At 30.1% G+C, this 18,859-nt stretch overlaps 1 protein-coding gene across 1 annotated transcript in view; it reads left to right on the top strand.

The window, feature by feature from the left end:
* LOC105625870 overlaps positions 1–18,551 on the top strand; it is a 62,858-nt gene extending 44,307 nt beyond the window's left edge. Inside the window, exons 2-3 of the mRNA XM_012207183.1 lie at positions 8,380–8,417; positions 17,643–18,551. Of these exons, the coding sequence (XP_012062573.1) occupies positions 8,380–8,417; positions 17,643–18,551 (947 nt within the window). The remainder of the gene's footprint in view (positions 1–8,379; positions 8,418–17,642) is intronic.
* The last annotated feature ends 308 nt before the right edge of the window (positions 18,552–18,859 follow it).

Below are 18,859 nucleotides of genomic sequence, written 5' to 3'. Positions count from 1 at the left end.
CCAAACGAAACAATTAGTACTAAATAAGTATTAGACAGCATTGTCTAAGGTACGAATCTCCTCCACTATATATATATATATATATATATATATATATATATATATATTCACATAGTCGAAAATCGCTATTTTCAAGTAATTGTCTTTGAATTCTATATTTTTTTAATGAGAAACTATTGCCTAGCTATACTATCGCGTACTATAAGTACAGAATTGCTGCTGTTAATGATATATTCATGAAATGTTTTCCCCTTTCCACTTTTACGTATATCGTATATATGTTAGCGATTAATAGAATAAACGCGCTCTCATATCGCATCTGTAATAGTATACTTTCGACATGATACGCACCTACGAGGTAGTGATTAATATTAATATTTCATGAGACTCAAGAAAAATGGAGGTCCATAATATGCAGCTTATATCGTGTGGCAAATGCAATTCGCGTATCTAAATTCTCGTATTTGTACGCATATATTAATATTTAAAAGAATTCTATGAGATCTTTGTCTCTTCTAAAAATTTCAAAACGCCGAAACTCAAGATTATTAACCGTGCGACGAATCGCACAAAGACATTTAATCCGATCTCTATGAAATATAGTAGCGTGTCAGCCTATGATAAAGCATTGCTCAAACGTCTCGGACGTTACAACGCGCGCGATGTAATGGTCTTTGATTATGCGTTGTGTATCACAAAAGAATCGTTGTACTCTCAATTTAATGCCGATACTGCTCTTGCAAGATCTCTATGTCCTCCGGATAAAGTGAAATTTTTAAAGCAACTTCAGACAATTGATAGGAGTATGTGTCTTGATCAAAGTCGAGCATGACGGGAGACACGAGGAATACATCATTCAAGCCCGCTATCAATCATCATTATCATTTATTTTAATCTCGAATCAAACAAAAACTATTAAGTATATTTTCACTATTTATCTCGTTTCCACTTATTTTCGTATTATCGAAAATCTAATAATGAAATCTACTGTGGTGAAATCTTATTGTTCAATACCAAATATAAAGTAACATTCGATAAAAGGGAAGAGAGTTCGCGTAAAGGAAGTAACGCGTTAAACAGTTTGCTGATCTCATCGAGACTTCCCTTCGGGAGAAAGTTCGTGATTGAATTCTCGCCAATGCTGTGATAAATTAAACGAAAGTTTAAAGTCGTCACGTTTCCCTTGCGAGGCTATTGCTACTACGTATAACGTGCAGCACCGACCGGGGCTGCTTTGAAGGTATATAGCGAACCGGATGCTTTCACTCTCAAGAAATATTTTCGAGACGAGTACTCTTCTCTCTATCTTTCTTTCTCCTCTGGGATAATCCTTTTAACGCAATCTTTCAACAAAGATAAAGGTGTGGCCAGTTTCGAACTCCCACGTTCTATACCGTGAGATTCTTATGATATGCTTGATTATTGCATTTTAATATCTGCAATTTTTGCTAACTGAATTTTTTACAATATAAATTAGCAATATATTATGAACAAAATCAATTAAAGCAATGAATTAATATTAATTTATTAAAAATTGAATTAATATTAATTTATAATGATAGTAACGAAATAACGATGTTAATAGTTGCTTTCCATTTACAAACAAGTGAAACTGAATCTGAAATGAGTATTTTATACTCAAATTAATGACGTCACTTGCTTATTTTGATAAAAAGTTATCACATGTCAACGCAGGTTCTGTAACCTCACTTTGAAGTGAGTTTACGAGACTTACTAAAGCACATGATCTCGATCTTGTGCAGATTATAGGTAAAAACTCAGTTGAATCTCACTTGTCAGAATGCAAAAGGAACGCGCATTCAACTGAGTTATGGCGTCATAAGTGAGAATTATGTGAGAATCGGTATAAATGGAAAGCAACTAATATATATGAAAATTAGAGCATTATAATAAAGCATTATTTATACAATACATATATCAAATTTTTTTTCTAATGAATGAAAATTAAAAACAAAATAAAAGAATTTGCAATATAGTATTAAATAAATAAACTTTATACACAGTTATAAATTATTTTTAGAGACCGTTAGACGTTTGAAATGCAAAAGATTGCATAAGATTATATCAACTTCGCAACAATCTCGGAACTGCTTCAGCTCTATGTAACATGTTCTTTTAATTATCGACGTCGAGATGACGATGCTGGAACACAAGATTCGTGATTAGAAGATCGATTAATGAGATAGTTCGTGCACGGTAACGTTGTTCCTTAGAATATGCCAGATTCGTCATAAGAAAGAAGACTCATCTTATGTCGAAATCGTTAAGATGAGAATATAAAACCAGGCGCCTGTCTCATTAACCATTATTGATGCGAAGACCGCTTCTTACAATGAATCGAAATATATCGCTCATTCTTAGATGCTTAAATATTTATCAGAGTTTAATTCTTATACACGTATGATCAAATTACATTTATAAATAGTTACGTCATTATAATTATTTTGAGTGTATAATATTATAATATAAAATACATTAGTGCAAAATCTATTCCTTTCGACATTTTATCTTTGCTTTTCTTATTATGATATTTTATTTTTGCTTTCCTTATTACTCATTCAGATTATAAAAATTGATCAATTGTAAAAACATGTATCTTTCGCGATATCTTATGGAATATTTAATTACGTGTTTGTCAACAGCATTATCACTGATTTTTCAAAAAGTTCGATAACAGGAAGCATTCGTTCTCTTATTTAAATTCACTCAACACGAAGTTTTCTTCTCATTCTTTTTTTCACGTAATAATCCATGTCTTTTTCTGTCGCGACCTAGGGCGAAAAAAGGAACAAGATAAGGAGCATACTTCGGCCGATGATAATGACTTCCTTGTCTGTACCCGTTAGAATCTTGAAACCCCTGATTTGCGATTTGATTATGTCGTTCGCGTACCTATTACAATTTCTAATTGTAAGTGCGGTTACATTGAAGAGGAAAACAGCAAGCTTTAGTATGTCTTGTTTTTTTTAATGAGCATCAACATGTAATCTCATGAATGTTGATTTGTTACGAGAAAAATTTATGCATTACAAATTCATTCTATGCCACTTTGAGATATAGTGTAAATTTTATATTATTTCATAAATTTTAAATTACAATACTGAATAATTTTATCACATATTAAATTTATCACATATTAATGATTGTTAACAATTTGTACAGATCAAGATAACTATTCATTTTTTTAATGGAATATAAATTAGAGTACATTAAAGTATTAAAACGTATATATAAATTAATTAATTAAAATATTTAGAATATGTAAGAATTTTAATTTCTTGTAAAAATGCTTGATAATTTATAGATTTAGAAAGCTTTTCTAGTGGATTTATGAAATTTCTATTAATATATAAAAATAAATGTTATTCCAGTAGTACTTTTCAATAATTATCAGTTTATACTTTAAATAGAAAATACTTTAAATAGAGACACAACACTTGGAGAAAAAATGTCGTTTCTTTTATATTTAAAATATATAAAAATTGGTAATTGTTGGAATTTTGTTTTCAAATTAATATATATAGTAGTACTTGAATAGTAAGTAATAAAACTGTAAGTGGAAACTGTTGTCAAAATAACTAATTATTTATCATTTTTTTATATATTTTAGAGGAAGACTAGATGCGCGAAATTAGTAGTGCAACATATTTTCATTTTTGCATTTTTGAGTATCAAAAATACAGAATGTTTTTCTTTCTATTTTTATAAGGAATTATGTAGAACTATGAGAAGTGCTACTGAAACTGTCATAATTTTTTTTACATTAATTACAGAATGTCGTACTAATTTTACAGATATAATCTAACCTATGAAATTAGCATGACATTCTGTTATATTAATATAAAAAAATAATGATAATTCCACAGCAATATTAGCTGTGTTTCTCATAGTTCTACAAATTTTTAGAAAAATTAAAAAATTCCGTTAGTATAAAAAAATTCCGTTGATATAAAAGAATAAGTTTATTTTTTTATACCAAAAATTCACAAATAAAAATATGGTGTACTAACTTCGTGCTAATACTTCTCCTAATCATAGTTAGAACTGAAAATTTCAGAATAACAAGTGATAGCTTAGAACATATAGCAACCAGAGAAAAAAGCATTCAGTAGACAAAAGACTTACAATCTGGGTTTACGTAGCAATAAAATTGCTTCTTTTTCTAAATTGATTTTTATTATCATTAACTTCACTTTTTAGTGCCTTCACATTAGTTACGCATAAACTATAACCAATTATATTTGCTTAATTATGTCATTGTTTTTATTGAGAATGCGGATATTAAGTTTATTTTAATTACACTACATTGCGATTCGTACTATGACAATCGTTTTATCCTTTGCAAAAGAATGTTCTCTTAAATACGTAAATTCTAGTTAATTAGAAGTTTCGATTAATAAAAGAATCATCGTAGATAGAAAAATAAATCGTACAGCAATATATAGGTGTTGCGAAGTTTATTGACTCTCATCAAGTTATGATTGCGCAAAATTTTTTTTCACGCGAGACGAGCGCAATAATAAAGCGTCATCTCCGGTTATGTCGCAAATGATGTTGCTAGGACAATGTTGAGAATGTGACGATGCCACACGCAAGGAAATGAAGTTCCCGCACTGGTATCATCTCCATTGTTGCTGGGTGGAATACCATTGAAAAATGGAGCCATGTAGACAAATTAATATTTAATAATAAGTGCATTCCCTTATAAAAGGCATAAAAATATCGAGATATACCCAGAGAAAAGATTGCTTCAATTTAAAGAAAGTTTCTTTGCTATACGATTAAAGAAAAATTTCTTTGATTTAGACAGTATTTTTTAAAATCAAATAAATTTCATTTGATTTTAAAAAATAATATTTAAATAAAAGAAATTTTTTTTCACAAATCAAAGAAATTTTTTCTTTAAATCAAAACAACCTTTTCTCTGGTGTAGATATATATATTAATGTAATTAATTAATTAATACTTATGTAAGAGAAATTTATTTATTTCATATTAGAACATTTCTTATTAGCGTTTTAACATATTTTTGATGAAATCATGTACGTTAATGTTCTTACAATAAATATATACCTATCTTATTCTTTTCAAAAACATCACAACTTAAAAAATTAAGTTTTTTATAAAAAGAAAAAACTTTTCACGCAAAATTATTGACTAATTAAATAACAAAAGAATATACTCTTTAAAAAGATGATCAAATGTCATTTTCGTTTCACTCAAAAAGAACTTGCATTCTATTTGAATTATGATGATTTTGATAGTCTACAAAATTATTATTACTTTATTATTAACAAATTAATTTATTAATAAATAATTAACAAATTTGAAATAATTCATTAAATGTGACACGGTTCAAAATACCAATCTTCATTAACTAAAACTCAATGATTAAATTCAAAATTCTTCTTTGATAATAAAAAATTGTTTTATCTAATTCTAAATATTTTCTATAGAAGACTCTTCTTTTTATTCATAAAAATGAGACAACTTAAAACTGTCACTCTTGCAGAAAGTATAAATTATAGTCTCTTTGAAAATTTAAGAACAACACAATTGCAATTCACCAGACGGTTAGTTTATTTTTGATAAAGCAGTCTTTACTTAACTTTATTCATAATAATAATTTTAAAAACTACATTTTTAGTTGTGTCACTTTTTAAATAAGGGAACGATATATAATTAGTAAATAAAAGAAATATTATATTATAGTGAATGAGTTTCTATTAGAACATAAATGAATCTAATACATGATTGCAAGCGATGAATAGCAACTCCATAACGCTCGTAATAAAATATATCTATAGATAAAATACACGATATATTTTATTTAAAATGCACATATTAAAATGCACAATATTAATTCTCGGATCCAACAACTCGCAGCGAAAATTGTCGAAAGTAACAATCAGCAGCTTGAACTATTACTCAAGAATCGCATTACGTACGAAACACGGAGCCTGCGTATCTTTCGTCACCCGGACTTGATTGTTCTATTATGCAGAAAGCGCTCGCGGTTCGTCACTAGAAAGTAAGTCATGCGTATTTAAGGAAGACCGATTGCCGTGTCATCATACAACGTTTCCTCGCTGAGTTCAATGCATTTTTTCTACGAAAATAAATGTAGTAAACGAAATCAAGTGTGAATGTATAGTATATTAGCGATTAATTGACATTTTCATGCTCAGTCTAATTTGAAAGAACCGATGCGTACCAGAGTAAATTTTATATCTGCTCTATTGCTTAGAAACATATTTTTATACTTCCGTTTGACGAATATTATGTCAATTACTTTCAATTGTTCCTGCAATAATTTTGCAAATTTTACAATCAATAATTTTGTTATATTTAATGAACAATTACAAAAAAATACATACAAACTTTATATCGAGTAATTATATTTCCTGCACTAAACAAATATTATTAATAGATATTAAATTAGAAATTATTATCTAAACGAATATTATTAATATTTATTTAAACGTGAATTATGATATTTTTATTTCCACATTATTCAATATAAATATCATAGAAGTTTTATTTAATCGTTTTATTAATAAGTCAAACTTTAATTAAACTTCTTTTATAAATTTCAGTCTATTTTGAAATTATGTTACTGCTATATAAAATAATTTTTAACAATATTCGGTTAAAAATTTCTCTTTTTTTATACGTATCAAAAGTGCTATATCTCTCTTTACGATCAAAACGGAAAGTGGTCAAGGTCCGTGATTCCTAATCACGATACGCGGCACGATAAATTACGAGAATCCTGCGGAATCACACCAACAAATTGCTGGTTGGTGCCTCATTACATTGCGGCGAGCCATAATTGGCGTGGTGAAATACCGTCGACAGACCGTGATTTAACAAGTCCATTGAGCTAGTTCCTTTCGATGCGATCCGAAAATCGCATAGCCTTCATAGCGAATGAGCGACTGGATAAATCGAGACAGTGCTTTGGAAAAAAAACAAAATATGAAAAGATCGAGTCAGTCACCGCGAGAATAAATATGCGTATTCACAGAACTAATCAGAAATGCGTTGCGGGTGATTTTCTTATTGCAGTCGTTGCTTAGTCGTATTACGTAAATATCGTATATATATATATATATATATATCTCATTAAAAACGATTACTTCTGGTATAATTCACTCATAACATTAACTGTCCGTGGTCAGTGCGCTCACGAGATTTGTGACAATAAAAAAGAGACGAGAATGTCGGAAGCGTTGTCAACCTGGTGCCATGTGTCTCAGATTGACAAGCAGAGTCGAGGGAATGAGAGTCTTAACTTTATACATGCTCTGCACAAGGATCTCTGGAGACGCACTAAACCCTCGATAAGCGTCGACTTGTCATCGACGTAATTGGCTTTCTCTTGTGTTGAGGATAAAAGAAACGGTAAGATCGTCTGTCGGTAAGATACAAACTAATTAAGAAAGTCCGATGTCCGCGGATTAATTAATAATAGACCGACTAGATGCTCGATCGGAACTACGCGGAATCTTTTTTCTTATCTTTTACATAACATATATTTTTAAATAAATTTTATTTATACGCGACCGATAATCTGCAAAAGAAGCGTAATTTAATATTTAAAGATTAACAAAAAGATTACGATTATAAAAATCAATTAATATAATCGAATTTATTTCAAGAACAAAAATAGCTGGTTTCAGGGACAGAATAATTCCACAATTTATATTCCATAGAAACTTATCCCTTTCCCATTACGATAATAAAACGTATAATTTTAAGGAGACTATGTTTGTACAACATAGAAATAATTTAAAAAAACATTGCACTATAATTCAAACATCGTTAAATAAAGCGGCTTATGTAAAAAAAAATGAACGTCGGTTGCATAAAATTCAGATACTTCTTAATTCCCTAAGAAGAAATGAAAGCGTAAATACTCGATTTATATTGTATGTACATATTCTACTATATGGTGTCTTTCTGTAACTACCAATATAATAAATCGATATGGCATTCTCAAGATATTCCACGAAGCATCTTGGAAATCGCGATTACATATAATAAACGACAACATATAATTGCTGCATGCGGGCGATGATCTATTCATGCTTTTATCGAAAGTAATCATTAATAGATGCAATTAATAAATCGTGTATTTTATCGAGTTTCTCGATATCGACTAGTCGCTTCTACATATTTCTTGGCAGCGTGTTTTTCTCTCGAGAAATATCTCACTCTTTGCCCACGGTGCATAACTAGGTCGTAAATATCGGTACCCGTAATTTAACCATGTTGTACATATGTCGCACATAATCCTACCAATAATGCAATAGAGTAGATGCAATCTTTCTCACAAAGACCTGTTCTTTGTTTCAGATGGAGCACCGGTTCCCGAGGACACAGTTGTACATGAGGTAAGAAAAATTTTCACAGAATAATAAAAAGAAACAACTTCCTTCTTCTTCATATATAATTGTCTTATCGTAATACAATTCATATATTTAAAGCCTGATTCAAATAAAAATTCGTGAGACATGTACGAGAGAGAGAGAGAGAGAGAGAGAGAGAGATATTATATAATAATATACTGAAAGAAAAGATTGGCTGAATATGGCACAGCATTTTTAATATGAGGCAGCAGCCAATTTTGGATTGCGTTAGCCTATCAAAATCCTATGTTAATATTGCGAATAGACTAATCATTGGCTGCTTCAACCAAAAATTGACTAAAATTGCAGCCAATTAAAAATGCTATGCCATATTTTACCACTTAGCTGCAACAACCAATCTTTTCTTTCAATGTATCATTATTATATGATACTTTTTATAACTTTTAAAACTTTTTATATTCTGAAGATCAACTTGAATCAAGAAAAAATCCGAAAATATTTGAAATAATAATAATTTTCTAATACTTGATTGATCATCGCATAAAATTTTCATAATTAGCGTAAGTCCATAATTACATTTAGATGCATATCAATTCATTTGTTATTAATACAGTTTGGGCAATCTGGTACAACTGCTTCGATAAGCGATTATTCTAGACTTAAATATTTACGTTAACAAATCCCAGCCCATTTCAAGGTGATGAATCTATGAAATATCACATCTATCTGTAATATTTACAGATTATCTTGAATTAAATGAAAAATTATTCGTGACTCACCGATACGATGCGCAACAACAGAATTGTATCTGTAATACATAAATATAAAATCTAAATTATATTTGGATCCAAAATAATTCGTATCCAAAAAGTTATTTGCCTTTCAAATAATCATTTCATAAAATAATTATGTAACTTTCCCAAAAAAATTTACATTCAATTTCTTAAGTATGAATTAAAAAATTTTGAAAGCAAAATTTTTTTATTTTTAACACAAATCATCACAATAGATGATTAAAAATTACATAGGAATTAAAGATTTTTTTTTTCTACAGGTAACACACACAAATAATTGAAATAATGTATGAGATACTCACCTCATCTGATATTCCGCCGTTGTCCGATGCCTCCTAAGCCTCCTCGTCCTCTCAGATTTCCTTGAAATCACACACTCGCGAAAACTCAATTAACACTCAACGGTAATTAACACTCGCGCCAATATTTATATCTGAAAAATAATTATTATGCGAATTGAATTTTTTATTTGTCTTTCAAATAAATATTTCATAAAATAATTTTATATTATATATATATATATATATATATATATATACATATATATATATATAATAATATATATAATTTCAGAAAAAAGTTCAAGTTTTTTAGTTTTTCAAAAAATGAATTTAAAAGTAAAAATCTATTTTATATAAATCGTCCTAATGAATCATCGGAAATTAAACAGAAATTAAGGATTCTTTTTCTAACAGTAACACAAATAATATATAATTTGTGAAACACTCACCTCACGGTTGCTCTGCTGTCGCCGATGCTTCCCAAGCCTCTTTTCAAATTTCCTCAAAATCACTCGCAGAAACTAGGTAATTAACACTCGCGCTAATTATCAAAATAAGACGATCACTTGAGACAGTCACTTGAAACGACACTCCCGATATTAATGGCACGACGTACTTATCACACTGCGACATATCGAGACAGAAGTAAGCAATAGGAAAAAAAACAGATGAAGTAACTAGAACGATATGCTGCGATTCGCTCGGAATGTGTTTATCAAACAAGACACACCGACGCCTCGCAACATTTCGAGAACTGATCGGCGTGGTAAGCTTTAATGAATCACTGATGTTTGAAACTTACGTTGCAAAATTGTCGACAAAATTCAAATGTAAAATTAAATCACTATAATTATTGATTCTATGTGCCACGACTCCGCTTACGATACTACTTGATTCGGACACGTATCGAACACTACACGCAACGTTCCAATAATGGTTGATGAATAGTGAAAATAGCGTCGCATGGCAACTTCACTCCGATCAGTGTGACGCAACGCCGCGTCGGTTAGATTAACGACTGACAAGTTCAAGACGGACTGTTCGAGAGTATACGATCAAAATTTGGCATCGCACGTATTTCGAACACGCAATACTATTAGAAAACAAATCACAAACCACATACATCATTAATGAATTGCCATTATCGTGCTTTCTTGTTTTCAAATTACTCCATATAGACAGTTCGCATATATATTCAAATTTAATAACAATTCTTTATAGCAAAGTAATTCAAAAATCGATACAAAGATCTCAAATGCGATACAGGAATTGCCATCAGTCGTCATTTTCTACCGTTTCGATCTTGGGCAAGTAATATCGTACGAAATATCTACCTTCGTAAGAATTGATAGTCTCGAATAATCTCAATACACTTGCAAATCGTCATTCGTCGGCAGTGATCGCTCCTGCTTACTGAATATAGCCACGCACTACGCACAGGAATTAGACTGCGTTTAGAGACTTCACTTGAATGTGTTATTTTATCCTTGTTTTACGATAAAGATAGAATGACGCACTAAGGGCACTTAAATGAAGTTCCCGAACAACCTAAGAGGCGATGTAGTCAACTTATTACCTTATCGTAAGAAAAAAACGAATGATTGATTAATGCTTGGCCGTAGGTTACTGTGTCATTTTTTATCGCGTAATATATTTATGGACAGAATTAAGTAATCGTGCGATCCGACTTAATTATTTAGAATGATTGCGTTTTCCCTTGATCGTATACTCTTCTCGATCGCGCCTCGTAGGAAAATTATGTTCGACACATGAAACACGCCTCGCCACCACCTTTCGACTCGAATTACGTCGCTCGAATGATAAGACGAATGTGTATGTACAAAAGGCCGTTACGCTCCAAGGCCAAGGACGTGCTGATGTAAACAATGAGCGCCGAGTGACGAGTGTTGCGTCGCACGCCGGCCGTGTCGTCATATTATATGTACATATGTTATCACCACCAAATTATTTAACGTATGTACGAATATATTATTCTGTTTTTTACTTTTATATTTGATTTGTTCCTATACTAGATTGCATTAAAACTCTCTTTCTCACTTTCGACAAATATCAAATGTATACCTATCTCACTTTAAATTTCAAAAATGTACACTAGTTGAGTCACAGAAATAGCTCTATTAAATAAATGATTTCTCGCATAATACGCGTTTTACTTTTCAAATGCAACTAAATATATATAAATATATATAAATATATAACGATGATTTCTTAATTAAAACATTTTCATTAAAAAATAGCTTAAAAAGTCAATGACATGTCAACTTTAAGATATTAAAATCTATTTTTTCTTTACACATTTTTGTTTGAGAATTTTACATTTTTGTATGAAAAAATGCATTTTTCTCATTTTGTTAATTATATTTAGTTATAACAATTTACATACAATTTGTTGTAAATATACAATTTTACAAATACTTTCAAAATATATGTAAAAATCGCTTAATTTTTATATACTTGTAAAAGTGATGAAAATTAATCCAGAACACGAAAGACCCAACGTGTGTAGTAAGGGTGCCGAAAACTAAGGTGTGTTCTAAGGTGTGTTCTTAATATACATATATTTTATATATTATGTTTGAATCTTTAAATATTTTTTGTGTTAAGTACAAAAAGAAACTTTAAAGAATTTATAATTTAATTGGAATATAAAATAAAATTTTATATAAAATTTTGTGTATTACATAAAATGAAATAAATTAAAAAAATTAAAATATATTGTATCTATATGTAAAATACGTAAACTCTACATAACTCTACATAAAATACGACATAAATTATAAATAAAAATGCATTACCTTAAAACATCTAACAAAAATTATAAACTGTGTAAAGTGAGCTTTACACGGCATAAAAATCAGAAATAAAATTATTCTAAATTCTGACATGCAAGTCAGAAACAATACATACAAAACAAATCATCTACAATTTAATTTTAAATTATCTAAAATAGATTAATAACGTATTATTTTAACTGGCATGTTATACTGCGTGCTAATCATTCGCTGAATATTTATCGAAATGAGTTGTACATCCATATATATCGCATTCGCTTACTTCGTCCATATTTAGGTTAAAACGACAAAAATTTATTTATTGAATTTAGAAAGCAAAGAATAGATTATTCCTATGTAGATTTCTTCTAATAATGTTACATTTAGCCGGAATGATAACAAAAGGGCGTTTGGCGTCATTGTTTACGTGGCAGTTGGTCTTGGCCTTGGTGTAATGGTCTATTGTGCGCTTATCGTATTATCATTTATACAATAAGACTTTAACTTAAGGCAAATAGATAGTGAGAGACACGATCCTCTCCGTGTCGTAATTTTATCCTTCAAAACATAAATCAATGAATATCAAATAAAATACAATCCCTACAACCGATCAGCGATTATTGACCAGACGCGATTATTAACTTTCACTGATAGTTCGTATATATAAATCGAAATTATTTATAAAATATGTTATGTGATTTATTCGAGATTGTAATTGAAGTAAAAGAAGAACAATTAAAAATTATTTTATAAAAATAGTTTCTTAATATAAATGATCTAAAATGTACTTTAAATAATTAAAATTGAATTCACCTGTGATACAGAAATTATTAAAATTATTAAAAAATTAATTTTTATATATAATTGTAACCATGTGTAATAACTTTTCTTTGTCAACTTCGATTGTTCAGAAATTGTAGTGACTCTTATACTTTTATAGAATTTTTCATTTTAATTAATGTTAAATTAAAATATTATACAGTATTTATTTTCTATGTTAGATTAATTGAACATTGTGTAGTCACATGAATATTTTACACGGATTATAGATACATTCAGATATAATTTCATTTAAATAAAATATTTAATCAAATATTCTTCTTTTATAATAATTTATAAGATAATTATCTGTACAATTATTAACGCCAACCATTGTTCGATTTACATCTGAGCAATGATACAATTGTCAGATAAATTAGATGACTTTTCCTTCTTCCCTCTCATGTATTGTTTCTCACATCTCATAATTATTTCTAAAAACTAATAGACTTAAGCACAAAAATATTTATATAAAATTAAAATTAAAGAAGTTAATGGTAAAAGAAATTAATGATAAAAAAATGACTAAAAAGTTTTTAATATTTTAAATACAATTTTGTAGTATATTAATTTTTAATAATTTTATTTATTTTTATTAATTTTTTAAACAAGAAAGAAAAGTGATGGATTTTAATCGAGAATTAAAAGAGAAGATTATAAATTATTAGCTTGTATTTTATTACATACATTGCATTGATTTTGCCTCAGGATTGCAATATCACAGCTTATATATGTGCTTTAATAATGAAGCTCAAGTTTCTTCACAGTACAATGACTCGCGCTGCATTAAAAATTACGGATCATCCATTGTACAGCCCGCGGCTGCGTGTACTGATTGTCCCTAATTCATATATAATTCATACCAACCGAGAGTAGAGACGCTATCCTGCTAATTGGATAGCGCATGCACATCGACAAGATAATACAATAATTTGCAGGTGTATCACGCGCGTGCATTTTGCCTATATAATGTAAGAACGCGTTGCAAGACTAATTTGAGTCCTGTAATCGCGTAATAATAGCGTGTCCTTTCTTTCCTCTCTCCCTTTTTCTCCTTAATCTATTTCGATCGTTGTAAAGAATATTAAACCTCTCGTGCTGCTTCAAATCCCGTTTGAACATTACACATTAAAATGTTGGGATAAAATGGCGAAAGAGATAATACGTTTATGTGACTAAGCAAGCAGCTATAAGAACTTACTGATCAAACGCGTGCTATTTTATCAGTAACACTTTAATTCCTAAGTTTATAATCATTTTGCTCAGCGTATATGTCAAGTGTGCAAATAGCGAAACTAATTACATTCTATAATCATATTCAATAATTTTATGTGTCTTTTTGTTTTATAACTTTCTTATTATCGCTAATCGAGCATGTCCGATATGTTTGTTTCGAGATTGAAGGACTTAAAACTTTTTATTTAAACACTATTACCTAATAATGCGACATGTATACACGATATATCAACGATTACATTGCATATACATATAGTCTTTTTATCCATTTTATTAAAATGCAATTACGCTTATATTTGTGTTACATTTTTTCAGAAATAATAATCTACATTTCTTAAAGAACTAATAAATATGCGTATCGTGAAACATTCAGATTTATATCGAAAGAAAAAATTGCTGATATTATAACGTGAATTTTGCAAATCATTCTAATGGTTAACTAAATGGCAAATTAAATCATGTTTTCTGATCGTATAATTATAATTCATTTTTCCATCATTCAATTTTTTTGTATTATTTCATGATGATGTGTAAAATTATTTTTACATTTCTTATCTCTATGGTAATCAATTTTTATACGTATTTATTATTTTAAACAATTACAATTTGTATTTGAAATAGGATCGACGAGATAATAAATCTAATTAAGTGTATATGAAAATTTCTATTTTTTTATTTCACGGATTATCACATTTTATATATTTTTCAAATTTTTCGTACTAAATAGTATTTCACACTAAATCATGCCACATTTTTTAAAGATTTTTTACAGATTTTTTAAAGATTTTATTGAAGAAAGATTTTACAATTTTTTAAAGATTTTATTGAAAATAAATTACTATTACAAATAATTTATTTTTTAATTAAAATTAATGATTACACATTATTGCTATCATTAATTCGTTATTACTAATAATATGGATATTAAATTATTATTGCATTACGCCAATAGAGATTAATGAACACATTTGAATTGAAAAATTTAATTTAATTTAATTTAATCGTTTCGCACATGAAAAATTTATATAATTTCACACAATATAAGATGTCGCAAAGGTAGTCTTTCAATTTCTTCTTATCTTGCTACAAAGATGATAGTGCCACCTAATTATATTAGTTGAAGAAGGCTTATAATTATATTAGGATGATTAACTGCGACACGTTATTTCGTTCCTGATACGATCAAAACTGCATGCATAGCACCTCGTTTACCAGGTCTATCGCTCATTTCTCATTGCAAACCACGATGAGGCATCCATCATACTTGCATTCGCTGGTGTATGTTAAATTTATTGTCTACAAGTTCATGTAACATTCAGAGTGGCCATAGGCTATTATACGATCCTTTTCTGTCAAAACATTTTTCGCGAACCATTGATTTATAACCGCTTTATTGCAAAACATTACGTGTTTGTTATATATACTTATTTAAGCAATATTATGGAACGCTTATACGCATAATATAAAGAAAATTTTAAAAAATGTACCTATAAGAGCTAGCACTACTTTGTGTACATATAAATTCTTTATTAAACAAAAACAATTAAACATTTTGACGCTTCATTTAATAATTATAAAATGACTAATTCTTTAACATCAAATATATAAATCAGGAATGTCTTGCTGAGTTACATAAAAAGTGTAGTTTAATTATCCATTTCCTCTAGATTGGATCGATAATGGACTCTCATCAAATTATATATCAAATTGAATCCATGTTATTTTGAATTTATAATCTTATTTTTTATTGTAAATATGTAATAATTTAATGTTTAAATTACGAACAATACAAAAAATTTAACATCCATTATTATTCATTACCTAAAAACAATTATTATGTCATTGTTTGATTAAAAATTTTACTAGCATTTTAACAAATTTTGAGTTAATGTGTACAAGAAGCAAATCTTAAAATACAAGTACATTTATTCACGATATTGCGTTTATAAAGATAACTCTAATACGATAGCGAGATATTATAATATCAAGAAGGCAGATACAGTTATGTCGGAGTGCTGACCTGACATATTCATAACAATGCTAGGCGTGTCATCGATGTGTTGCAACTGATTTCAATGACCGTCTATGTATTTTGTTCGCGTTACCGTCGATCGCGACGCATAAGCATATGCGTGCACCGTACATAATCGAAACGCACTATTGTGGAACGGTATATGTAGATACTATACTAATGCACGAATCATGACGTACTTATGATAACTGGTCTTGCACAGGCGATTGCTGGCACGAAGATGCCTTAAATGTCAAGGCGAGGACATGGTGGACTGCTTGAACACACAAGCCGTCTCTCTTTGGCCTGCACGCTCGGCTGATGTACTCCGCGAAAGGGAACTTCGCATTCATTGAAAACTTTCCTGTCAAGCTTGAATAATCTCTAATCACTGCAGTCTCCACTGCATTATAGAGACTACGAAATAATTCCGAGAATATTATAGAAAGTGATAGTTCCGGTATATAATGGTTATACACAAAATGAACAATTTTTCATAACATCTAAACAGCATCTCATAGATGCTAATCTGAAAATAATTTTGATGAACCATCAAAATAATTATATAGAAAATTCAAATATAATGAATAAGAAATTTTAACTCTAGTAATCAGCTTGAGCTCCTACATAATTATTTTTATAGTTTAACAAAATTATTTTCAGATCTGTATTTAGCTAAATTTTTAGATTTTATTTTAGTAAAATCGTTCTTTCCTTGTATTTATTCTATTTTTTTAGAATTTATTTTCTTGAATTAGAAAAATGAAGATCTGAAAACACGATAGAAAAATGCTGTCTTCAATGCTATATGAGAATGATAAAGAAAGCAAATTTTAAATTAGTATCTCTCTTTTTTAATTTAATTTCCATAATGCGTAATTCCATTATTACATAATTGAATTAATATTAAAAGTTATCATTTGTAAAAATACTACTTTGAAACAATATTAAAATACTAAAAATTACATAACAGAAAATTTAATATTCTTCTGTCATGTTCGTATGAACGACTATTGATAGTAGTAGGTAATTTGTGACGGTTGATTTAAAATTAATTTCCTGAAATTAAAGTTGACCGACTGTTTCGCTCATTACACGGATTTTCGATATACGTAACAAGACATTTGAAAGCGCGAGGAAAGTTCATGAATGACAAGCTGCTGAATTTAGGAGAATAGTTTTAGTACTTATAAAACATTTTTCTGTTCGTGCGTTGCATGTGTGTGAACTTTCTCCCGATCGCATTGATGTTCATTGTTTGAACGACAACATTAATTTCCTGTATAATTGAAGGGAAACTTTTTTCTGTATTTTAGGATTCCGTGGCTTCGGCGTCAGAGATAGGCGAAGAATATGACGATTCCGACATGTATATGGAACCGGATGAATCTGGAACGACTTCGCTACCAGATCGCACAGAGGAAAGCTCACAAAAGAATCAAAACGAAACATTAATCGATATTATCGACAAAAATAACGAGAAATCATCCGAAATTGAGAATCCTGAAACTTCTAAAGATCAAGAGGCAAAGAACACGGATCATACTGGCATTACACAGTTTGCCGATGCAGGCAGAGGTTTAGAAACCGAAAGTCAAAATTTCTTCCCGACCTTTGCGGAACTCTTTGGAAATCACAGACTTTCATTTGCGGAACAGCAGCAGCGATATCGTCCTAACAGATTCCTAGGCTATTTCCAACGCGATCGTAATTATCAAACCGCCGCGACTAAGGATCAACACTCTATACTAGGATCAGGTAACTTCGGCGTGATCCGTGGAGGTACTTATTATCCGGAGGACAAAGAGAACGACGAGTACGCGATAGACGAAAGTCTTTACAATCCATACTATCATAATCGTGGTCGTGCGCAGTATTATAGAAATCCAAAACCGCAGCCAATTCGGGGCGGTGACTTCTTCGCAAACTTCCGTGATTTTGCTGACATTACGGCACCGCCAAAGTCCAGTTTCTCACATCTTTCCGTAGTATACGCTAACAAGAACGACAGTTCGACTGGACGTGTTACGGAACCGAGGAATATCATCGAGACTCTCAGGATGTTGGAGGAAGAGGAGCAATCTAACGAGGAAGAAGTGTCCACGGAAATACCGAGGAAAAAGCAGAGCAAGGGCAAGGTGAAGCTTATGAAGATGAAACAGTACGAGGAGGACAAAGCCAGAAGATCTCGCATGTCCGTCGAACCGCTACTCGCTCTCAGCTGAGCGTAAATAAATATTGCTAAAGTGTATGTTAATATGGACGCAAACTTCGGGATTTCTCCCAAACGCGGAATTTGGCCTCGAGATCAGAACCAAAGTCTGAAAAGCGTCATTTTTTTATTATTGGAGGAGAATATATTGAAACGTGCAACAGGAACAGAAAGTTCACATCTTTGTTCATGTGCGGACGATACTATGCGCGCATACGAACTTTTCGATCAAACCGAAAAGCTGGCGACTGGAGAATCGTATTTAAAATTAACGCGCGACACGTTGCCGGTTAGACAGTATATATAATTCCTATTATTGGA

The sequence above is a fragment of the Atta cephalotes genome (assembly GCF_000143395.1).
Source record: "Atta cephalotes unplaced genomic scaffold scaffold00001, whole genome shotgun sequence".
Taxonomy (NCBI): Eukaryota; Metazoa; Arthropoda; class Insecta; order Hymenoptera; family Formicidae; genus Atta; species Atta cephalotes.
This window is presented reverse-complemented; position numbering and strand designations above follow the sequence as displayed.